The sequence below is a fragment of the Rana temporaria genome, chromosome 9 (assembly GCF_905171775.1).
Source record: "Rana temporaria chromosome 9, aRanTem1.1, whole genome shotgun sequence".
NCBI lineage: Eukaryota > Metazoa > Chordata > Amphibia > Anura > Ranidae > Rana > Rana temporaria.
This window is the reverse complement of record NC_053497.1, coordinates 109637881-109664023: the sequence shown is the minus strand read 5'-3', so window position 1 is coordinate 109664023 and position 26143 is coordinate 109637881. Positions and strand designations below refer to the sequence as shown.

The following is a 26143-nucleotide window of genomic DNA, read 5'->3' as shown; positions in this document are numbered from 1 at the left end:
CACCTCTACTGACCAGTGGAATGGCAGTATTCAGGGCTTAGTCATAAAGTAACTCTATCAGAGAGGGGCACAGAGGAGGCCTTTTTTTGGCTAATAAATAGAAGTTCAATATGGACTTCATGTTCACAAAACAACTGCAATCAAAATTAGGACAACTACTGATGCTTTCCAGGATGTACAGCCGCTGTGCTAAAGTCAGGATGGTCCCTCAATGTACCTCAACAAAGAATCCTCTGCTGCCAGATTTAGCAGGGTTTTCATAGTGCTCCTGCAGGCTCTTGTCACGTGACCCAGTGCACAACAACCTCAGGCGTGGGTGACGCAGCAGTGAGCTCATACAAGCCATCGATGTGGGCATTTTATAGAAGTTTTGGAAGCTCTATATCACTACCAATATTAGTGGCTAGGTTAATGTTTCTCAACTCTAGTCCTCCAGGCACCCCAACAGGTCATGTTTTCAGGCTTTCCACGGGTAATTTGATCAGTTTCACTGCCAATTACCACAACCGTTTTATCTGAGGGAAATGCTGAAAACATGACCTGTTGGGGCACCTCCTGGGACTGGAGTTGAGAAACACTGGGCTAGGTATGTGATTTAGAGAGAAGGGCAGGCAGGTGCAGAAGATAAATGCCAGGATGAAAATTTCAATGGCTCAGCAGACGGGCTCTGTCCAGTTTAGGTACAACATTCTCACTTTGTTGAATGCAGTGTAGCTTTATTAGTCCAAACAACTGTGGCAAGGTGGGGGCACCAAAGCCTGCTGCTCTCGCATCTGTTCCCCTTGTTCTGTCACCATCAAACACTTCTCATTCTCAGGCTGTCAGGAGGTATGTGTCGTGATAGGCCCTCCAAATTGATTGACGGAGCGCCACTCAGACATGAGTGCTGTCCAAGTACCCCGCGAGACGCTAGTGAGTGCTTACAGATGTGTGGACCGCCAAGTGGCAAAGTGGGGTTAATTGCATGGAAGGCTGTAGAGAAGAGGTATCCCGCTTTCATTATATTGGCTTAAAGGACAACTCCAAAGATCTGAAAATAGAGATCAAAATTAGTCTAAAATGTTTCACAAATGACACTGAAAAAAATCCTACTGAACAAAATTCACTATTCATATAAAACAATACTTGCTAGTTTTTACCATCTTCCCCTCTGTGGCACTAATGTGCAGCCCTCCCTGGTTACTTGTTCCTGAACAGCGACGCAGAATTATACTGTTTCGGCACGAGAGCCAGGCAAACAGCATTTTCAGAAGGTCAACAAGCAGCACCTGAATAATCTCTCCCAGCATGAGTTCCCAATTAGTGCCCGTTCACACTGCCTGCAATGCTCTGTTTTCATGTGCTGGCGGCTATCAGTGGGCACAGTCAGAGGGTGGTGTGATGTGCGATTCAGTGCATCACACAGTTCCCTTTTTCTTTCCTTTTTTTTACTTTTATAAGAAGGTCACAGAAAGGCACTTTATGTTTTCACACAGCAACATAGTGGGAGTTATTTACAAAAGGCAAATCCATTTTGCACTACAAGTGCAAACTACAAGTGCTAAGAGCACTTGAAAGTGCAGTCGCTGTAGATCCGAGGGGGAAATGCAAGGAACATAAAAAACACATGCACATGATTGGATGATAAAATCAGCAGAGCTTCCCCTCATTTCAGATCTACCCCTCATATTTAAAGCGACTGCACTTCCAAGTGCACTTTCAGTGCAATTTCAAGTGCACTTTGTACTTGTAGTGCAAAGTGGATTTGCCTTTCGTAAATAACCCCCTCTGTGTTGCACTGCTGTCAGGTTACACATGGTGCCTACCTGTGCGCTGCGGTAAAATGCATGCATATCTGCATTGTACAGGCCTGCATTGCAGTGTGAACAGGGAATATGGCTATTGGGAGAAGAAAAGTTGCCGACATCAGTGGGGAAAAAGACAAGGGGCCAGATTCTGGTAGAATCTGCGGCGGCGTAGCGTAAGCCATTTACACTACACCGCCGCAAATTACTGGAGCAAGTGCCGTATTCTCCAAGCACTTGCTCCGTAATTTGCGGCGGCGTAGTGTAAATGGCTCGGCGTAAGCCCGCGTAATTCAAAGGGGGCGGCTTGTATTTAAATTAAGCGTGCCCCCGCGACGATCGAACTGTGCATGCGCCGGGCATAAAAATAGCCCAGTGTGCATGCTCCAGCTCACGACGGAAAACGTCAATGACACCGACGTGAGCGTCATTGACGTAAAGTCGTATTCGCGAACGACTTACGAAAATGACGTAAACGACGGAAAAAGACGACGCTGACCCGATGCCATACTTAACATGGCTTACGACGGAGCTTCGTAAACTTGCCCCTCATATAGCAGGGGCAAGTTTACCCTTACGGAAACGCCGTAAATTCATTGCGTCGTCCGCGCGTACGTTCGGGAATCGCCGTAAATAGCTAATTTGCATAGACGACGGGGAAAACGACGAGGCGACACCTAGCGGCGGGAAAAAAAATTGCATTTAAGATCTGACAGCGTAAGAGCCTTACGCCTGTCAGATCTAAGGGATATCTATGCGTAACTGATTCTAAGAATCAGTCGCATAGATACGCCGGGCCAGATTAGGACTTACGACGGCGCAAATGGCGTTGCGCCGTCGTAAGCCTTTTAAGAATGTGGCCCAGGGCTGCATTGTTGGTGTTAGTGAGAGGAATTTTTTCTCATCATTGGCGTTAGTGGGAGGAAATATGCCCCATCATTTATGTCAGTGGGAGGAATTGTGCCACATCATTTATGTCAGTGGGAGGAATTGTGCCACATCATTTATGTCAGTGGGAGGAATTGTGCCACATCATTTATGTCAGTGGGAGGAATTGTGCCACATCATTGGTGTCATTGGGCCCCATTGTTAATCTCATTGGGAAAAATTGTGCCCCATCATTGGTGTCATTAAGCCCCATCGTTGTCAGTGGGGGGGAATTATGCCTCGTTGTTAGTATCAGTGGAGGAAATAGTGCCCCAAGGGCTGGATAAAAGCAAGCAAATGGCCACATCTGGCCCCCGGGCCGCAGCGTAGAAACCACCGCCTTAAGACCTAAACTTCAGACACTACTATAATACAGTCCTTGTCATATAGTCATATCATTTTATTGCAGCCTGTCACATAAAATTGCATATGACCACCACCACTACAACGATGCTGAACCACTGTGCTGAGACTTGAATGAAATGTTATTATAGGACAGATAACGTTACACTGCTCCTCCACACAGCGCACACCAGCCCCCAGGTGTTGTAGCGCACTATTGTGATGAACCAGCGATGGTAAAGTAGATATTTCCCAGCACTGGGCTGACTTCAGTAACAGAAGGAACAGTGTCCCGGCTGTCGCTTTCTTTGGCAGTGCTCAATAAAGTTATATGAAGGAGGTAATAAATGGCATTTGCTAATTTCCTTCTTTGGGGGTCACCGAACAGGAAGTCAGTCGTGTGTTGCCAAATATATTCCCCTCCCAAATGCTTTGTGTAGTCTGTGCCTGAACCTCTTCAATGTCTGCACACCCAGCACTGCTGTACAAACCCTTCTGTGATAAATGTTGTCAGGCCCTTTAAACATCTGCTTTGTATTATACGTGAACTCACCCAGAAATGCCCCCCCACCACCATTGTACCCCGCCAGCGCTGTCAGGATAAGCGACTTCTCTACCGTCACTTCTCATTCAGTAGAATTTATTGCTGCAGAAACAGTTTTTTGTGTGGCTGTAAATCTGATCTGAATTTTTATCATGTCAGGGGACCCCCGGCAGCTTGCTTGGCGTCACTATAGGCAATAACAGCCATTGGCGGCGTATCAACTTAGCTGAATGTATATTACATACAGAGAGTTATTACGCATTCCATACACTACAAGCAAATGACAAGACTGATGGGGTCTCTAATGAGAGAGTGAGATTCGATCTTGGGGCGATCGGACAGAGCTTTAAAGAGAACCATACGTCTCGTTGTCAGCGAAGCGGCCTGTGGTTCAGGCACACAGCGAGGTCAGTTCACGTCCTCGCTGGAAATGTTTGCGGTCATGATGGCTCATGGCCAGCCCGCAGACATTTATGCAAACACTTTTCATTAAATTCCCTTCAGAATACAAGGAATCGGCTCAGATTTCCAGGTGTTGACATGGCTGCCAACAATGTTGGGTCAGAGGTCGATTTATTTGTCCCTTCTACTTTCAGATCAATGTCAGTTTAGCTATAAAATAGGAATTGTTCATGACTTTGGATCAGTCAACATAAAATAGAACCAGTCAACACTTCCACCCCCTCGCCCTGCAGTGCACCTCACATTGAAACCCAATATCTGTCACCCTCACAAACTTTGGAGTGACTGTAGAGTCTGTAGTCGGCTCGTTACGCCGACTACAGCCTAAGATATGCGTGGCATAAGGCTCTTATACCCGCATATCTTAGGCTGCATTCTTGCGATGGCCGCTAGGTGGCGTTCCCGTTGTGCTCGGCGTATAGTATGCAAATTGCATACTAACGCCGATTCACAACGTTACGCGAGCCCTGCGTACGCAGTTTACGTCGTTTGCGTACGGCGGTTTTCGCGTAAGGCTGCCCCTGCTATTAGCAATAAATATAAAGCAGGGGCAGCCAATGTTACGTATACCTGTCGTTCCCGCGTCGCGAAATTAGAACTTTACGTAGTTTGCGTAAGTGATTCGTGAATGGCGCTGGACGCCATTCACGTTCACTTTGAAGCAAATGACGTCCTTGCGACGTCATTTGCCGCAATGCATGTCGGGAAAGTTTCCTGAGGGAGCATGCGCTCTACGATCGCTGCGGGAACGCGCCTAATTTAAATGATTCCCGCCCCCTACGGGATCATTTAAATTGCGCGCGCTTACGCCGGGCATTTTGCCGGAGCGCACACGCAATTTACGGAGCTACTGCTCCGTGAATCGCGGGTAGCGCAGAAAATTTGCGTGGGCGCAGGGCAAAAACGGTGCCCTGCGCCTACGTAAAAAAAGCGCAGATGTTACTGAATCTACCCCAGTGGTGGACCATGATTGTGCAATGTGTATTGGCACCACCATTAGGGATCTCCACCAGGGACACATGTGACAGAATGACAATGCGGGAGCACAATTGGGAGGCAGAAACAAAGCATTCCAGGAAGAAATATTTAAAGTTGAATTCAAAGGGCTAGATTCAGTAAGAAGTTACGTCGGCGTATCTGTTGATACGCCGCGTAACTTCTAGGATGCGCCGGCGTACCTTTTTTCTGTATTCAGAAAGCAAGATACGCCGGAATTTTGCTAAGATACGACCGACGTAAGTCTCTTACACCGTCGTATCTTAGGGTGCATATTTACGCTGGCCGCTAGGTGGCGCTTCCGTTGATTTCGTCGTAGAATATGCAAATGAGCTAGATACGCCGATTCAGAAACGTACGTGCACCCGGTGGATTTTTTTACGTTGTTTACGTAAGGCTTTTTCTGCCGTAAGGTTTCCCCTGCTATATGAGGAGTATCCAATGTTAAGTATGGACGTCGGGACAGCGTCAAATTTTGCGTCGTTTACGTAGTTTGCGTAAGTCGTTTGCGAATAGGGCTTTGCGTAAATTACGCTCACGTCGAAAGCATTGACTATTTGCGACGTGATTAGGAGCATGCGCACTGGGATACGTTCACGGACGGCGCATTCGCCGTTCGTTAGAGACGTCATTTACGTGGGGTCATGTTTTACTTCCATAAAACACGCCCACCTCTTCACAATTTGAATTTGGCGCGCTTACGCCGGAAGATTTACGTTACGCCGCCGTAACTTAGGGCGCATGTTCTTTGTGAATTCAGCCCCAGCCTCACTAAGTTACGGCGGCGTAGCGTATCTGAGATACGCTACGCCCGCACAAACTTACGGCGGGCTATCTGAATCTAGCCCATAGTATGGATTTCATTGCATAGTTACAATGGTCCAGCTTTGCCTTGTGTAAGTATGCACGTGCCATACCTGTGGGGCTGCTGGGGAGGTGGAGAGATACTTAGTAGGTGTAGGTGCTGCTACTACAGTGATTGCCACTGTGTTGCAGGTCCCATGCTGAGCAGTTCATGTGCTGCATATTAGGGGCACTAGCAAATCCCCGAATGTCTTGCATTCTTCTCAATAAATGCAAAGCCTTATCCTTATCTGATTGGACAATGTGGAGGAACAGGGTGGTGATGCCACAATCTTCACCTTGTCCAATTAGAGAACTCTTTGCATTCATTGAGAAAAATGAAAGACATTCTGTGAATGGCACCTGTGCCCAACCAGCAGGCCTCGCTCGACGGGTGCCAGAAAATGACTCAAAATGTAAACATACATGCATGGACATCAAACCATAAGGTTAAAAAGTCCAAGATTTCTAATAATCTACAATTTAACCATAAAAGACAGCCAACGCATTTCAAGGGCATCAACACTCCCCCTTCATCGGGGTTTAGAATAAAGGGATGAAGGCTTGAAGGAAGTAAATGCTGAACCGGGGGACCTGTATTAAAGTGGAACTAAACTCTACTATCCCTTTCAGCCAAGGAAGCTGCCATCTTGGTCTCTGTTTGATCTTCAACTGTCATGATGTTGTACATGTCACCAGCCATTTAATGGATTGACAGTTTGATTGAGAGCACAACCAATGTGACAGTTGCATTCCTGACACTTGCCAGGTATGTAACTGTTTTTGAAACTGTTAAATGGGTTTAGTTCTGCTTTAAGAATCTATAATCACTCTGATAATGTTTTGGATTTCCAGACATGCACTGTGGTCAGCACCAGTCTGTAGGTCTTAGCTACTGTCACTGACCATAATGTGGAGTCCTTTCAAGTCTTCATTACTTTACGTCAAGCCCTGATGAAGGGGGAGTTTTGATGCCCTCAAGACGTGTTGGCTTTATTTCATGGCTGAATCATTGAACTAAACACTAAAATATCCTCCGACTCGTTCATCTTATGGTTTGACACCCATTCAGATATGTTGAGGGGTGATTATCCATGAGCAGATCCCCTGCTGAATCTGAGCCAAATCGCATAGATGTCAGTTTTTCTACATCAATGCCCATTCAGTCTGTGCCTAGGAGACACGGGCGGACCCATGACAGCTCCACAGGCAGCCGTGTGTAAATGGATGTTTTTCATTTACATCAGGCTATCTCCGATCTGTCATATTTAGGTCTGCAAAAATGAAAAAGGATGCAGTCGTTTTCTTATTTTTTATCAGACCTGGACAGACTTGGAGGATGTAGAGATTGGAGATGGACACAAGTCTGTGTACATCCAAATGTCCATAGGATTGCATTGAGCTTTCGATCAGGTCAGCCTGAAAAACTGACAGGTGGACCTAATCGGAAAGCCCATGTAAAAAACTACTGCATGTTCACTTTGATATGTTCTCCTATTATTTCAATAAAAATGATTGTACCAGAAAATGATCCTAAAAGTGGTATAGACCACCTTAAAATCATTTTTTTTCCCAGAGAGGATGGATTTTTCTAGTAGCCTTTATACAAAGAATAATTGATGGAGGTTTCTCTTTCTTAACGTTCATTGATTTTCTTTATAAGAAATAACTTTTAGAAAAGAGAACAAATTAATTACGGGGAAAAGAAGCTCGCCTGCCGGCTAATCACGGTGCCCGAGTCAAACCTGCAGCGTGTAATGGCTGATGCATTGTTCCTGTGTAATCACTAATTGAGTATTGCAGCGTATTAGTGTATTAGCAAACGGATAATTGAAATTGTAGGGCTTTGCTGAAAACCACAATCAGGTTTTAGTTTCATTAAAGTAACCTGGCAGATTTATTTTTCTCAAAGTCCCTAGTTTTAAATTTAGTCAGTAATAGTGAAATTGTATCAGGTTTTTATTTTTACCTTTAAAGCGTTTGTTACCCCAACATTTAATTTTCATGTGCCTGCTGTACCATGCACTATGAAAAAGTATCCTGTTGTCTTTGTATTGCATCCTTTTGGGTAGATTCAGGTAGGGGCGCGCAAAACTAGGTCGGCGTAGCCTAGCGTGTTTACACTACGCCGCCTTAAGTAAGAGAGGCAAGTACATGATTCTCAAGCCACTTACCTCCTTACTTAGGGCGGCGTAGTGTAAACGCGGCGGGCGTAAGGGCGCCTAATTCAAATGGGTTGGAGGGGGGCGTGTTGTATGGTAATGAGGCTTGACCTCACGTTTTCTGACGTCTTTTGTTACTGCGCATGCGCCGGGCGCCTACATTTCCCAGTGCGCATTGCGGCTAAGTACGCTGTACGGGCCTATTGATTTCGACGTGGACGTAAACGACGTAAATCCCGATTCGCGGACGACTTACGCAAACGACGTAAAAAATACGAACCTCGCGGCGGGAACGGCGGCCATACTTTAAGATTGTTATTCCACCTCATAGGTGGAATAACTTTAGGCCGCCTAAGGCCTTACGGAAATGGCGTAAAGCGACTGCAGCGGTCGGGCGTACGTTCGGGAATCGACGTAGAAACTCATTTACATATTCTACGCCGGCCGCAATGGAAGCGCCACCTAGCGGCCATCCGAAAAATTGCAATCTAAGATAGGACGGCGCAAGCCGTCCTATCTTAGATATGTTTAAGCCTATCTCTGTTTGAGCATACGCTTAAACATACGGTGGCATAGATTCTGAGTTAGGTCGGCTTATCTACTGATAAGCCGGCCTAACTCTTTGTGAATCTACCTATTTATGTGAAATCCCTGGTTACTGCTCTACCCTCTGCTTTCCTTTTAAAATCTGACCACACCAGACATGAGAACACACCGTGGTCAGTTCTCTAGCATAGCTGGGAACTCAGTGTACTCTCCTCCAATGATCAGACTGATCATTGATTATACAAAAAAAAAATTGCCTTTTTCATTTTTTAAACTGAATGGGTTGTTTTATAAGGTGATTGTTTACAATCACTTTAACCTCATTGGTGAGATCTTCCTAAACTTCCTATCCCTGTGACACCAGTATGAGAAATGGAGGTGGCGTTGTCACCAGGATAAGTAGGCACGGGACAGCAATAGAAAGCATTGTCAAGTTCTAGAGTCTTTCCACACTCTACTAAAATGTATTTTTGTCTACCTTGTGTCCCCTTAGACAGATTTTCCTTCACTAACCATCCTGAATGGGGTGGGTGCTGGGTGTTGTAGTAAATTGACATCCAAAAATATGTGTATAAAAAGATGAATCATATATTACTAATGGAATTGTGGTGATTGACAGTTTAACATCCAGATGGTCTAACAAAAACTCTCCTTCCTAAATATCTGTGAAATTAGGGAAGACAACACATGTTTTAATGCTGCGGGGTTCCTCCTACCCCCACTGTGCCCATCACTCATCAGATGCCAACTGTTTCCTTTTGTTCAGAGGCCGCTGCTGACGGAGCACACCTTACGTGAAGGTCACTTCTCATGGGTGTTACACAGGCCACTAGACATCTGCACTCACCATTATACTGTCAGTGCCAGCTAGAATCCGTCATAGGAGTGTAAGGAAGAACAAGGGTGGAGTATTGGAGGTGAAGAAAAAGTAAGACCAGAATCACCGGGTCTGCCTCACTTTTATCCTCTGCCCCACTACCATGGTGGCGTTTATCCTTACCGCATGAATGACCCCCAAATCTGAGGCTGTCAAAACTAGGTGTTCCAGTGTTCACTGGTTCTAGCCCTGCTCTTTGCGGCATAAGAATGATATGGCACTGAATTATATGATATCCCAATAAGATGAAGCCAAAATGTACTTTGTTTTAGATCCAGATTAGGAAATGGCCAGATCACCCAGCTGATTTTTCCCCATTAGGGAGATTTTCATACCTCCCAACTTTTAGAGATAGGAATGAAGGACACCTACCAGCAAAAGTATGCAGGCATAGGACACACCCCCTTGTCACGTACCCTTAAAGGAGAAGTGTACAAAAAAAAAACAAGATTGGTTAAACCCACAAGTGCTTGTTTTACCACTACTATTCCATTATATTGGCTTTTGGAATTTACAAATGAGGCTATTTACAAATCAGATGAAAAGTTTAGGGCTGGAAAACACTTTTTGATAGATAAAAAGTGTGTTTTATATACAACTCTATAGATCAGACCAAAATGAGGGACAAATGAGGAGCAATGAGGGACATTGCTCCAAATCAGGGACAGTCCCTCGAAATAAGGGACAGTTGGGAGCTATGGATTTTCATTTCACGTGACACACCAAAAAGTAAGTGCAATTGTCTGAAAAGTAACAGGGGATCAATCCCATATGTTGTCATTTTATTGTTGGAAAGGAGACATATTTTGACTGTGACTGTGATTTCCAGCTATTATTAGGGCAAATAACAATCATTATGACCTAGTGGGTTTCGTGGATTAAATACATTTTACTAATGTCTTTTAATTCTTGTATTTTAGGCGCAGAACATGTTCGTCCGGCGCTCAAGCGGGAGTCCTGTTTGTGACACAATCTTTCGTCCAGCCTGTTTACCATCCACTGATCACAATCTGCGAGGGACATCGCGTCTGTAGCACCTACAGGTAGGAATAATCTTCTTCAGGGGGACGCCTGCACCCGCCACTGTTGTGGAAAAACAAGTCCCAGCATGCTTTGCCATGCACCAGATAAAATGTCCCCTTTATTGCCGCATCAGTTTACCAGTTACTTCCTTGTTATGTCCTGATGCCCTGTACACACGATCGGTTTATCCGTTGAAAACGGACTGATGGATTTTTTCATCAGATATCCGATGAAGCTGACTTTCATCAGTCGTGCCTACACACCATCGGTTAAAAAAACGATCGTGTCAGAACGCGGTGACGTAAAACACAACGACGTGCTGAGAAAAATTAAGTTCAATGCTTCCGAGCATGCGTCGACTTGATTCTGAGCATGCGTGGATTTTTAACCGATGGACGTACCCACAGACGATCGTTTTTTTCTATCGTTTTTTTAACCATCAGATAATTTTAAAACAAGTTCCTAGTTTTTTCACTGATGGATAAAAAACCGATGGGGCCCACACAAGATCGGTTCGTCTGATGAAAACGGTCCATCAGACCGTTTTCATCAGACGAACCGATCGTGTGTACGCGGCATAAGTCTTCTTATCCGCCTCCAATCTGTACACATATTACCAACATTAACTATAGTTTTTATTTAACTGTTAGAGCATATTAACTGACTAAACTTGAGCTGTGTGAGAAACTATTGATGGGAGCTGCTGTACTAGTTCATGATCAGTGTCTTACAGTATATAAATATATACTGCCGGAACCACACAGAAAGGCACCAACATCTCTGAAACATTAAACAAAAGAATACACGAGAAATGGGACTTTATAGGTGTCTAACACTATACATATAATAACATACAGCGCTATTAAAAGTATACAAATGCATTCCCCACGTATTAAAAGTAAAACGCATTAGTGTCATGCATGGTCTATTTACACATCCACAATGTATCGGTATTAAAAAGCACTTGTTTCACCATATAACATTGGCTTTCCCACCCTTCTCTGAGAATATATATATCCTTTGTTGTAGTCAAATTAGATGATTTTAAAATCCCAGATGACAGCAGCAGGGGGGATCTCAACAGTTATGTCACGACGCGTTTCGTGGGATCCGCCCTGCTACTGTCATCTAGGATTTTGAAATCATCTAATGTGACTACAACAAAGGATGTATATATTTTTAGAGAAGGGTGGGAAAGCCAACGTTATGCTGTGAAACAAGTGCTTTTTATTACCGTTACATTGAGGATATGTACATAGGCCTTGTGTGCCACTATTGCAATTTACTTTCAATACTTTGTGTTTAATTTTAATAGCAATGTCATTTATTATTTAGTATGTATTATGTTAAGCACCTATAAAGAGCTGTTTCTAGTGTATGCTTTTGTTCACGGTCAGAGTCTTGATGAATAGGTTTACTATATGTAGAGCAGTGAAATGCAATTAGCGGACCTCCAGCTGTTGCAAAACTACAAGTCCCATCATGCCTCTGCCTCTGGGTGTCATGCTTGTGGCTGTCAGAGTCTTGCTATGCCTCATGGGATTTGTAGTTCTGCAACAGCTGGAGGTCCGCTAATTGCATATCCCTGATGTAGAGGATCCTAGAGCATCGCAGATGTAGAGCATCGCAGCCTAATCACTCAGCACGCAGGCATGCCCAAAAGGAATAAATAAAGATGGAGACTGGCGAGTCAGTCAATAGTTCCTTACATGTCTTTGATACGCTATCAGTGAGATCCCCATGCCATAATTCCCAAAGCGGTTCCTGTCAACTTGGGAGTATTATATGCACCCCCTCCATCTTTGTATGATGTGGCTCCTCCTGTTACATTCTCCATAATATAAAATAAATCATAAAAATCCACAGGGATGGTGGGAACCCCTATAATGACTAGCAGTGTGCAGACCAAAGAACCAGCATCCACCAAACACTGAAATATCAGTTCTTTCTAGGTAAGGCAGAACAAGCCCTCCAATTTCACCACTAGAAATATACAAAACACAGGGAGAACAAATACTGCGGGCAGCAGATAAACCTGGACATCCTGAAAACTTGCCCTGTTAATGATATCAATCTGCAGACTGATGGTGAATTCTGTTTTGTATGTTTCTGTCAGGACCACATACAAGATCGCCTACAGACAGGTGACAAAGAAGGCACCTCTTCCACTGTACACATGCTGCCCAGGCTGGAAACGGATGGACAACCACATACAGGGGTGTAACAAAGGTAATACAGTAATGGCATCCTGTGTAAAATGACCGCTTTACCCATATGATGCACAGATTTATACAGGAGAACGGTTCACAGCACTTCTACATATATGTAGGAGAAAGCTGAAGCTGACTTCCTGCCCATTGATTCCACTGAATGACCCTGTAGATCTAGGGTCTCCAAACTGCGGCCCGAGGGCCGGATGCAGCCCGTTGCTTGCCTTTATCCGGCCCTTGGGGCACTATCCCTCCCACTGATACAAGACCCCATTCTGCCATCTGACACCGACAATGGAGCACCATTTCTCCCACTGACACCACTAATGGGGCACTATTCCTCCCCCTAATACCAGATGTTTACTCCTACTGATGCCAAAAAAAATTCCACTCCCGCTGGCCAAAGTCCGGCCCTCCAAGAGTCTGAAGGACAATAAACCGGCCCTTTGTTTAGAATGTTTGGAGACCCCTGCTGTAGATTGTCTCTGGTCACCCTTCTTCAACTAATAATGGCAAATTAAAAAACAAAAATCAAATTTAGAGCTCAGCTACAGACATTTTTTTTTATCTTGAATGAAGTCAAGAAGGGTTAGAACCTCTGCCAGGTTTTTATGATTTTCCTTCCCTTAGATCATTTCTAAGAGCATCTGAAGATGTATTCCAGTTGGTTGGTGCAAGTACCACAATTTGCTCCATACACCGTTCAATGAAATCACATGTGAATTATTTTGTCATATGTGCAGAGAATTATTGGGGGGGGGTGTAGCTGTTATTTAAAGGTAACATGAAAATGAAGGTGACAGGCTTTTTATATCTATGCGTACACCCATGTCTTCACCCGCACAGTATGCACAGGTGTTCCATGTATCTGCAGGCAGGCAGTCCTCATTGTGTTTATTGGGATGCAGCGGCTGCACGGACACAACCACTGGTCCCAATTTGACAACAATACTGGTACTTGTCACCGTCTGTGTTCAGGGACACGCTCATCCCTTTAAACCCGAACACATATTGATTACACAGGTTCTGTGGGTGAATACCTGCACTAAATTAGCCTCAGAACCTGTGTAATTCATATGTGTTTGGGTTTAAAGGCATGAGGTGGCAACCCTACGACACGCACCTGCACAGCTGTCAAATTGGGACCAGTAGGGGTGTCCATGCAGCTTCTGGGTTCCAATAGACCTGGCACCTGGCGGGTTGAGTCACAGTATGGTTCTCATAAATCAGTTTTGGATGGACTGACACTTTATACACAGTACAAGTGGAAAATGGTCACCTGAATATCTAGACACTCTCCCCCACCTCCGTCACACACAATTACAGGCAGACGAGCGGAAATAGCTCCATGTATTTTTAAAGGGTCTCAGCTGTGGAAAGCTTTGATGTTCTGCAAACACAAGTGGCTGATTATAGAGCAGAACATTCTCTCCCTTCCCCCAGGAAATCTGGGATGAGGTGCGGACAGACCCCGGGGATTCCCACAAGGATTAGCCTGAGGTTGAGGGGGAACATCTGGGTGGGCTGCCTCTCTCCACTATTTCCATATTTTATTACTGCTACATTAAAATCACAGGTGACAATAATGCTTCCCCTGGGAGTCCCACTGTGACAAGAACAAAGAAAGACTAACATTGACAGGTACTGACTTTCCCGGACCGTGCCAAAAAATGATATAATACTGTAAATATCCTAACACGCTCCACATATTGCAAGATCATAGGGGCTTCTGAGGGATTCAGGTAAAACACAACTCTGGCCAACATTTTCTTTGGTTTTGCATAAAGTAGAGAAGGGTTAGATCCTTAGTCAGTTCTTTACTACTATATTCAGGGCTGTCTTAATGAGAGGGCACACCTGGGCACTGCCCAGGGGCCCCAGCTGCATGGGGGCCCCTGCACTTTCCCCAAAGTAGCTGGTCCTTGAGCCCATGCTCCCCCATGATGGCACTGAGAGTGATGGATACACAGGGGAGGCAGGCTGGCAGCGTTGCCCCATGCTGTGCAGAACGATACCTATTATTTCACAGCCAGCAAGGAGGGGCAGGGCCGAAGCGCCATTGATGCTCTGACCCCTCCCTATGCAGCTTGAATGCTCGGGACACGAAGGCTGCGGGGTAGGAGCTGGAGTTGGAGCTGCTGAGTCGGCAACACTGAGAGCACAGTAGCTCTCTGGTGGTTTTCTGGTGGGAATCGGAGCAGGTTGGTTGGGACTAAGATCCAGAACATGCCCGAGCCCATCTTACTGACTCAAAACAGACATTTTACCTCTTCAGTAAGACACAGAACCTAAATCTAAAATAGTCTAACAAAGTGCAGTACAGAGGATGTTTTAACAGTCTTTTGAAGTGTAAGAAAACATTGACATTCCTTGACCCTGCCTCTGCTATAAACTGAAATTAACTAAGGAAGCATGAGAGACCAGCGATTGTCTAGCTAAAGACTGTAATGACTAGCACTAAACAGGAGGGGGAACAAGGGAGCATACCAATGGTGCAAATAAGCAGGTTGCATTGGCACCACACTCCCCACTAGGTGTCAGCAGATGCCAATCGAATGCAATACATTGCAGTGACACTAAATATATATTATGCAAGGAACAATATGAGTGAGAGCTGGAGCAATAAAATAAACAGAGAGCATGAGCTTTGCTGATTGGACGCTTCTCTGGCTTTCTCTGCATATTGGTAGTGGACAACTTTTTCTACCCAGGTTGTTGCTGCTTTTTAAGGAAAATGAACGGCGAGAGTTTGCACCTCTATTTTTTAATGCACCTGGAACGTATTTAGCTGATTTTAACAGAAAGTTCTACTAGGCGTTAGGCTTTGCTCTATATATCATTAAATTGTAGGTGTACATCTCCCATATTAAATCCAAAGTTCCATATAGTCAAAACACTTTTCATATGACGATTTTGGTATTCAAACATGTATATTTAGACAGGTTCTCTTTTATCCTCACCCTGGCTGAGCATGTGTGCCGTTGGAAGCCCAGCCGCGTTTCTCATTACACGCTTTATCTGGTCTCTTTTCCGGATGTTGGTGTTGAATGGTCATGACAGCTTGAGAAATAGGATTATGACCTCCCATTACATTGAGGAATGTGCCCCCATCTGGCTTTAATAGGCGTTACAGCTGAAGTCTCATTTTCCTTCTCTTGTTCTGTCTCCTAGTGTCATGTCCATCACCCTGCCACAACGGAGGAACGTGTGTCGGCTACAACAAGTGCAAATGTTCCACAGGCTGGAAGGGGGACCTCTGCCAGACAGGTACGCATTATCATGACCCAATACTCTGACATGACATAGAGGGACACCTTTTATTATTAATATTTATATAGCGCCATCCTTTTTCACAGTGCTTTACATGCTGTACATTCACGTCAGTTACCCTTTAGCATGTAGGCAAAGGAAATAACAACTCTGCCACACCTTAAGGCTTTTTCCCTTAGAATTTTCATGGTGAATGTTTTTATGAGATAGGTTGCCAGGTTTTTCAAGCCAGACAGGGAAAGAAGTCGCTGTGATCTCTCTCTTTCAATCCTTGTAAGACAGTCCCTCTTTTCCTTCCTTAGGCCCCGTACACACGACCGAGTTTCTCGGCAGAATTCAGCCAGAAACTCGATCGGAGCCGTATTCTGCCGAGAAACCCAGTCGTGTGTACACTTTTGGCCGAGGAAACCGACGAGGAACTCGTCGAGCCAAATAGAGAACATGTTCTCTATTTCCTCTTTGGTCAATGGGGAAACTTGGCTCGCCGAGATCCTCGGCGGCTTCACAAGGAACTCGACGAGCAAAACGATGTGTTTTGCCCGTCGAGTTTCTCAGACCTGTGTACGGGGCCTCACAGTCTTTATACAACCCCATTGTGTACTTAAAAGTGGGGTATGCCTGTAATCCAAAAGGGCACTGGATTGTTCCCAAATAAAGGGGAGTTAGGGCATCCCCACCAGGGCAGAACTAGCTCATGGAACCAGGAAACAAGAAAAGCCACTGGCCAAGAGGCCTTTGGCCACAGTAAGAGCTCTCCGAAATCCAGGCATTTCCACGTAGGTCTGTAAAAGGGTCTTCCCTGGCAAGCTAGTACCCAACAGTAGTAGCCAGTGGTCCTCTCCTGATGGTCAGAGGGCTGCTGATGGCTACAGTCACTTGCCGTTTCCAGCATGTGAATCACTGATCCCCAGTGCAAGCTCTCAGGATTCAGTTCCCCTGACATGTACAGTGCACACGGTATGATGGCAGCGTCAGTCCCTGATCACCACCCTTCTCCTGGGCAGCACAGCATTAGATAGCTCCAGAAAACTCTACTGTTCCCCATTCACTGCTGCCTTGTGGTGCTCTCTTCATCTCCCCTTCTGTTCAGCTACTCCCCTTCCCTTTTCCTATCCCCACTTCATTTCCCTTCCCTGCCAAGATGGCTGCCCCATGTACTGGTGACACTCCATAGATGAGCATTGCAAAGAGGTCTCCTTAAAGATGACTGCTGCACTTCTGCATTAATGAATATTCAGTTTAACACTGTCCACACTGCAGAAGGATAATACAGCAGCAACAGAGGACTAAGTTCCACAGCGGTTATAGTCCAGGTTACATATGTATAGCCAATTTGTACACACATACTAGCAATAATTTAGACTTATCATTGTGTCTTTGATGTGTGGGGACACAAATGGTAGTAAAAACTATGCAGAGGTTCCAACCATCTCCCATGCCACAGGAAATCAAAGTGGAACATGATCCTGCCAGAACATGGCCTGTCCTGATAAATCATATTTTCTATTATCAGATGTGGACGAGTGCGCAATGGGAAGCCATCACTGCGCACAAACCTGCGTGAACACTGCCGGCAGCTTCCATTGTGGGTGCCAGGATGGATTTCGTCTATCGGAGGATGGGAGATCATGTGACAAAGTGGAAATGGCAGCAACTACACAGCCACCTCTGCTGCCTCCTGTAGCACATGCAACAGGTTAGTCTAGCACAAAATTGTGGAAGAAGAGAGCGTGAGCGTAGTTCTGTGTCCTCCTAGTTACCTAGTCGCAAGCTCTCCAAACATGTATCCTGCTTTGCTGTTCCATATTTACAGTTCTCTTTTTGCCATCCCATCGAAGAACCTATGAAGTGACACCACCACCCAGAGACCTGACAGGTTGGTGACTGTTCATTATTACTTTTGGTACGCGCTGTGACACATCAAACTCGTACCGTGAGTAATAATGCGCAGCTGCCGACGCCACCAGCATGGATGCCGGGCAGGTTCGACGTTATTCTACAAGGAGCTCCTGTGTGTTCTGTGTTGTAATATTTCGTTTTTTTTTGTTAAAATAAGGAGAAGTTAGAACATTTGTCAGGGACCTGTTATGGTCTGTGTCTCCTGCTGATTATACCTCCATCATTTCTTATCATTCTGTCACAGGGACAGGAATTAGAGACACTTCCCCAAAGCCACCAATCAAATGTAAACACAAGTTTGGATCTGATAGGTGGATGGGATTTCTTACTAAGACCCCATTGATACTCCAAACCCTATATGGTTGAGAATGTATTTGGTCTCCAAGGCTGTTATTTTAGTGAAATACAGAAGAGCTAACCATTAGAAGGTGAATCTGCAATTTTATATTCCATGCCACACTTGTATATGCCATCCCAAATGCAAATATGATACAGCAAGTGCATACCAATGTATATAGAAATATTAGGAGACACTTTACGCAGGGATCCTCAAACTACGGCCCTCCAGTTGTTCAGGAACTACAATTCCCATCATGCCTAGTCATGTCTGTGAATGTCAGAGTTTTACAATGCCTCATGGGACTTGTAGTTCCGCAACAGCTGGAGGGCCGTAGTTTGAAAATCCCTGCAACTCTGAATTCTTGCTTACTGAAGGCTGATCATAGTTTCCTTATAAAGAAAAGTAAATACTGACCCTTCTCTCCTTTTCAGTGGGAGTCCCAGAGTTTGTCACGGAGGAAATACAAGAACTGAGGAACAAGATCGAAGTTCTAGAGCAGGTGAGAGGCTTCATTAGCTTCTGCGGATGTTGGACTAAATTAAGATTAAACTAATTTCTCAGTTTCAAGCTTTTTCTTTAGTAAACATCTCAGCTTGCTAACTGAAACTCCTATGACAGGGAATGCCTGTATTCTGACTTCCAGCTCTGTGCAGACATCTGGAACAAACCATAATCTCATCGCATGAATAAGGCCTCGTACACACGACCGTTTTCCTCGACAGAATCCATCAAGAAACTTGAGGGGAAACCCGAGGGGAAAGCCGAGAACCTGCTTGGTTCAGTCCTTCCCCTACACATGGCCTGTTTCCCGACCGGAAAATTACGATGGAGCGTTGGCGGTTTTTGGGCAGTTTTCCCGTCTGAAAAACTGCGAGGAGCATACACACGGCCGGGATTCCCGGCCAAAAGCTCTCCTCACAGTTTTCTCATCGGGAAAACTGATCGCGTGTACGAGGCTTAAAGCGGGGGTTCACCCGAAAAAAATGTTTTAACATTAGATTGAGGCTAATTGTGGGAAGCACAATCGGGGGTTTTTTTTGTAAATCAATGCGGTACATACCGTTTTAGAGATAGATGTTCTCCGCGGCTTCCGGGTATGGGCTGCGGGACTGGGCGTTCCTATTTGATTGACAGGCTTCCGACGGTCGCATACAGCGCGTCACGAGTTGCCGAAAGAAGACGAACGTCGGTGCGGCTCTATACGGCGCCTGCGCAACGAAGTTCGGCTACTTTCGGCAACTCGTGACGCGCTGTATGCGACGGTCGGAAGGCTGTCAATCAAATAGGAACGTCCAGTCCCGAAGACCATACCCGGAAGCCACGGAGAACCCCTTTCGGCGCTCCCAAACAGCCTAACCATTCCCTAAATCAGCTGTATGGCACTTCAGCTTCATCCACCAGTATATATAACAGTACGCAACCAGTAACAATCATATGTGCACTTTGATAACCTAACCCTGCCTACTAGACACACCACCTAAAGACCCTCTACTATTTTGCCAATCGTTGGAACACTGATTTTCTCGTATCTCTATAATGTACCTGAGGCCACTACACCAGGTGTAGTGTTACTTCACCAATCCACAAATGGTTATATTTTGTTACTCATTGCTTGTTCTGCCTACCAACTAGCCTATGTTTTATAGAGCTTCATTCCCCTGCCTTTTTATGCTCCATCAACATCTCTGTTAGGTTTTGTTTTGAAAAACTCAATAAAACTCCTTAACAAGGTAAAGGGCCAGATTCAGATAGATCAGCGGATCTTTAGATCCGCGTAATCTATCTGATTTAAGATCCGCTGCCGCAAGTTTTAGAGGCAAGTGGGTAATTCACAAAACACTTACCTCCAAACTTGCGGCGGCCGATCGTAATTCCTCCGGCGGAATTCAAATTCCGCGGCTAGGGGGAGTGTACTATTCAAATCAGGCGCGTCCCCGCGCCGATCGAATAGCGCATGCGCCGTACGAAAATTTTCCCAGCGTGCATTGCTCCAAATGACGTCGCATCGACGTCATAGGTTTCGACGATTACGTAAATGACGTCCATCCGTATTCGCGAACGACTTACGCAAACGACGTAAAAAAATCGCGGGAACGACGGCCATACTTAACATTGGCTGCGCCTCATAGAAGCAGGGGTAACTATGCGCCGGGAAAACCCTTACGTAAACGTCATAAAAACACTGCGTCGGGCGCGCGTACGTTCGTGAATTGGCGTATCTCGCTGATTTACATATTCTTGGCGTAAATTAGCGAGAACGCCCCCAGCGGCAATTTTTAAATTGCAGTTAAGATCCGATGGTGTAACACAGTTACACCTGTTGGATCTTAGGCATATCTATGCGTAACTGATTCTATGAATCAGTCGCATAGATACGACCGGCCTAACTCAGAGATACGACGGTGTATCAGGAGATACACCGTCGTATCTCTTTGAGAATCTGGCCCAAAATGTCCGGTGTAACAATATATACTGTACAATTTTTCTTTATTCGTTTTTTTAGCAAAAGGAGAAATATGAATCTATTTCTTTAATTGTTCATGAGAACATTGTATAAGATTAGGTTTCAAGCCATCTATTCTCTATATTATTTCTGATGATCTGTCCATACTCGGCCCTCTACAATCGGACATAGCCGTTTCTGTATCTCAGACCCTTGATTTTGCTTTCTCTGCAGAAACTTCAGCTGGTTTTGGCTCCATTTCACAGCCTAACAACCTCGTCCCCAGAGGACATCCTCGGCCCCATCACACTTCTGGCGCACTCCTTCCAGCAGTTGGACAGGATAGACTCACTCAGCGAACAGATCTCGTTCTTGGAGGAGCGGCTGGAGACATGTAAGTACATCGCAGGTGACCTGATAAGAGGGCCAGGAACTGAAAGAGAACTTCTGTAAAAATCTATAGGGCTTCCATGGAAATTCTGATATAGAAAATACTGAAAAAGAAAACAGTAGGGTTTTCTATGTAATACAATTGATTTGTTATACAGTTAGCTGCAGAGTCAGATATTTTTCTTTATCATTATTTAATTCTATAAATAGATATCAGAATTACCAAAGAAGCCCTATAAAAGCAGATACACTATATTACCAAAAGTATTGGGACATCCTATCCATATTAAGGACCATCCTTATTCCATGCCTCTGCATGCAGGCAGTCCCATTCATTCACATGGGCATACCTATCCGTATTAAGGGCCATCCTTGTTCCATACCTCTGCATGCAGGCAGTCCAATTCATTCACATGGGCATACCTATCCATATTAAGGGCCATCCTTATTCCATGCCTCTGCATGCAGGCAGTACCATTCATTCACATGGGCATACCTATCCATATTAAGGGCCATCCTTATTCCATGCCTCTGCATGCAGGCAGTCCCATTCATTCACATGGGCATACCTATCCGTATTAAGGGCCATCCTTGTTCCATACCTCTGCATGCAGGCAGTCCAATTCATTCACATGGGCATACCTATCCATATTAAGGGCCATCCTTATTCCATGCCTCTGCATGCAGGCAGTCCCATTCATTCACATGGGCATACCTATCCATATTAAGGGCCATCCTTATTCCATGCCTCTGCATGCAGGCAGTTCCATTCATTCACATGGGCATACCTATCCATATTAGGGGCCATCCTTGTTCTATGTCTCTGCATGCAGGCAAATGATCCCAATTTGAAAGCCGTACAGGTACAGGTGCATGTCCCCATATGCAGACAAAAGTCTAAAAAATTAACACACATGTACAAGTGTGAAAGTCGCAATCTTCTACATTTTTTTAACATTTTGAAATTTAAAGTCAGATGGTCAGGCTAGGTACAGACTTGTTTTGTAAGGTGCAGGCTCCATCCCAATTCTTTGCTTACTACCTAGTAATCTACTGAGCACTTGCTATGCACATGATTGTTCAGAGTTTTATTAGGTAGTACGTGCAGAATCAGGATGACAGCGCTGGAATGCATCTTCACAAACAAGTTAGCAATGACAGCTCCCATGCCTGTGCTGACAGGTAATTAAAACAGAATATAGATTAAAATTCAGTTCTCATGTGACTTTCAAACTTCTACTTGTTTGCTGTTATGTATATTTTCAGGACTGTGAGCTGGGTGTTAGTTTAAAGGTTCCCTCTTTAAGGGTACTTTCACACCGTTTGGCCACTACGCAGCAATTTTGGTGTTTTTTATGAAAAAGCACCAAAAGTCCTGCATGCTGCATCTTTGGTGCACTTTCAGAAAACACATGAAAAATGCCCAATCTAATAGAAGTCTATGGGAAAGCACAGGTAACCTGCACGTAAACCACGGGTACACTGTGCTGAGGCTAAACCGCAGTGGGCAGTGTGAGGCACCCTAGGTTCATGTCAAGCAGTGCAGTCAGCACTTATTGCTTATTTGTATAACACAATATTATTTTTTTCTGTTAATAAAGTAAAATGTGTTCAGCCTAATTGGCTGGGTATTAAAAAATTCAAGACTTGGCATAAAAACCTCCAAAAAGTGTCCATTTGCGGTGGCGAAACCAACCTGGCAGAACCATCGTTTAGAAACATAATAAACACACTGCGCTCCGTTCTGGGAACGTTCATTTGCTCAATAATTAGGACTGATTAAATAAACAGTATTTCTGCTCGTGTCCCGATTTCTGCTTCGCAGCTGCGCATTTGTTCAAGGCTTATTTGCTGCACATTAGCAGACCGGTCAGGTTTCAGATCTTATTAGGCCTTCGTCCAATAAACCGGAAATCTCAATCTGTCCTTGATCTTGGTCCAAATCTTGCCTCGGCTAACGAGCCGCCTGACTGTCGCCCTGTAAAAAGAAGCGGCGTTCGCGAATAGGATGAGTTTAAACATCCCATTAGCTGCAACAATCATTGAATAATTCCCTGCACAGAGCCAAGGATGCAAACGACGGGATAACACATTTACAATAAATTTACGCCCTTAGGGAGACCTGCAGCCGAGCAAAGCTTAATTACGCAGAAACGGCACTAAGCCGCTTTACATAGAGCTCACATATAGAAAGTTATCACACAAAGAAATCCTTTTATCTTGTCTGTAATATATATATATATATATATATATATATATATATATATATATATATATATATATAGAGAGAGAGAGAGAGAGAGATAGATATATAGATATATACAGTATGACTTTGTAAAAGAAAAAAAAGACTTTGTAAAATATATATATAGGGGGCCAGATTCAGGTACGAGATATGACGGCGTATCTCCAGATACGCCGTTGTATCTCTGAGTGTGCGGCGTCGTATCTATGCGCCTGATTCTTAGAATCAGTTACACATAGATTTGACTAAGATCCGACCGGCGTAAGTCTCTTACGCCGTCGTATCTTAGTTGCAATTTTACGCTGGCCGCTAGGTGGCCCTTCGAATATGCAATACGCTGATTCAGAAACGTACGTTTGCCCGGCGCATTTTTTTTTACGTCGTTTACGTAAGGCTTTTTCCGGCGTAAAGTTACCCCTGCTATATGAGGCGTATCCTATGTTAAGTATGGACGTCGTTCCCGCGTCGAATTTTGAAAATTTTACGTCGTTTGCGTCAGTCGTTCGCGAATAGGGCTGTACGTAAGTTACGTTCACGTCTAAAGCATTGACGATTTGCGGCATTATTTTGAGCATGCGCACTGGGATTCTTTCACGAACGGCGCATGCACCGTTCGTAAAAAACGTCAAATACGTGGGGTCACCATTAATTTAAATAAAACACGCCCACATCATTCACATTTGAATTAGGCGGGCTTACGCTGGACCACATATGTTACGCCGCCGTAACTTAGGGCGCAAGTTCTTTCTGAATACGGAACTTGCGCCCTAATTTACGGCGGCGTAACGTATCTGAGATACGTTACGCCCGCCCATAGATACTCCATTGTATCTGAATCTACCCCATAGTATATAATCGCAATTGACAATGTAGGGCTAGATTCAGATAGCCCGGCGTTTTTTTCTGCTGGCTTAACGTATCTCAGATACGTTAAGCCGCCGTAACTTAGGGCGCAAGTTCCGTATTCATAAAGAACTTGCGCCCTAAGTTACGGCGGCGTAGCGTATGAGGTCTGTTTTCATCAGATCTCTCCATAGGAGACAGCATGGCTGGACAAGGCCCTCTGTGCTCAGTGAGCAGAGAGAGACCTGTCATCCACCGGCTCAGCAGAGATCCACAGAGAGATCTCCTGCTGAGCTGGCAGACTCCCCTGTGACGGATCCGCCTGGTGTGAAAGGGGCCTTAAGCCTGTACATGTATACCCATGTAACAAATAAAGTAATTTTATTTAAGAGCATCCGAGTTGCTAGCCTTCCTGATTCAAACATTTAGGATATTGATCCAGAGAGTGACCCCAGTGCCTTTGGGGATTGGGACAGATTTTATTTCTAACTGAAGCCTGCATTTTAAGGTTTATTTTACAATCAGAGGTCAGTAAAAATAGGTGGTTGAGCAGCGTTTTTCCCACCCCTCTTAAGCTACAAAGGCAGCTGGGTGAGGTTGAACACATACCACGGTGCTTTGTTTTGCAGCGTGGCACAAATTCTCCTGTCTTGTGCGGCAGGCAGGATTGTTGCAGAATTTAGCCCGTTCAGGTGGAGATAGGGTGTTCTCATTCAAAACATTTGTTGGTTGGGAGGCAACACCTCCTAAATGGCTGCCAGCCGTGCCTGCACCGCTTTGAAAAGTGATCCATCGCTCTTCAAAGAGTGACACTGGTATAAACAAGCCCTTAGGGTTTTTATGATTTCCTCCAGCTCAACAGTGAGTTTAGGTTTCAAGGTGCTTTTTGGCTGAACTCATTGGACACGTGTCTAATTTCAACATAACAACCGTATGTAACTGTATATTCTGTATGGGGTTAGTTACAACATTTTACAATCAAAGACTCAATTCTTCAGAATTTTTTTTATCCCAGGGGTCAGGATTGCTTATTGCACATGTTACTCTGTATTCTCGTCATATTAATTGTTTTCGTAGTATGAGTTTGTCACTAAAAAGTATTGTGAGTTTTCTTGCCTTAAAATGCCGCTAGCTTCTGGTGGGGAGATTAACACGACGTTCAGTAGAATGTCTATAGAGGAGAGCAGAATATGAACCCATTTCAGTTGAGGATTAAATAATATGAGAAATAATTCCTAACAACAAATCCTAACAATAGCTAAATATCATTTATGAATATATATATATATATATATATATATATATATATATATATAATACATTATATATTATTATGAATAGGAACTTTAACACAGCCGATTCTTTTGGAAATGAAAGAACAATATTGGTGCTTAAACCAAATTCATTAAAGCATAATGACTCTTCTTTTGCCTTTCAGGCTCTTGTAAGAACGAACTTTGACCTCCATGGCACACAAAATACGAACACCAAAGGCCCCCCGACCTGCAAGACTTGTGGCCACTACACGATACAAGAACTGTTATATTGCCTCTTTATTTATGATGTCTGCAAGAAGAACTGTCTGTGCTACTCATAGCAATCAGAGGCTTCCCTTCATTCTCCTATGCTGCTCTTGTAAACTGAAGGGAAGAATCTGATTGGTCGTTAGGTGCAGAACATGCGGTCCTTCTTGTACACCATTTGAACATTAAGGCTCGGTATTCTATGTGCCAAATGGGGATGTATATACATTGTCCGGCGCTGGTTCTAATCCAGTTAGAACAGAACTTTCAGAAAGGTAGCTTTATGGGCAGCAATAGTTTGAAAAACACCAACTAGAATACATTTTTTTTTTTACTTCTATGAATCTGAATTTGATGAAAAAAAAAATTGTCTGGCGACTGGGAGACTCGGCTATCTGTATGCAATCAATCTGGTAAATACTCAGTAATATTTATACATTTCTTGTAAATAGTTTATAAAACTTTCCATACAAA

The 26143-nt window shown here is 44.4% G+C and overlaps 1 protein-coding gene across 2 annotated transcripts in view; it reads left to right on the top strand.

Annotated features, from left to right (window-relative positions):
• Positions 1-26143, top strand: part of EGFL7 (EGF like domain multiple 7) — a 50350-nt gene extending 24207 nt beyond the window's left edge. For both annotated transcript variants that reach the window (XM_040324107.1, XM_040324108.1), the window contains exons 4-10: positions 10404-10526; positions 12623-12735; positions 15888-15983; positions 17500-17682; positions 18657-18724; positions 20903-21062; positions 25585-26143. In XM_040324107.1, the coding sequence (XP_040180041.1) occupies positions 10404-10526; positions 12623-12735; positions 15888-15983; positions 17500-17682; positions 18657-18724; positions 20903-21062; positions 25585-25607 (766 nt within the window). In that variant the 3' untranslated portion in view covers positions 25608-26143. The remainder of the gene's footprint in view (positions 1-10403; positions 10527-12622; positions 12736-15887; positions 15984-17499; positions 17683-18656; positions 18725-20902; positions 21063-25584) is intronic.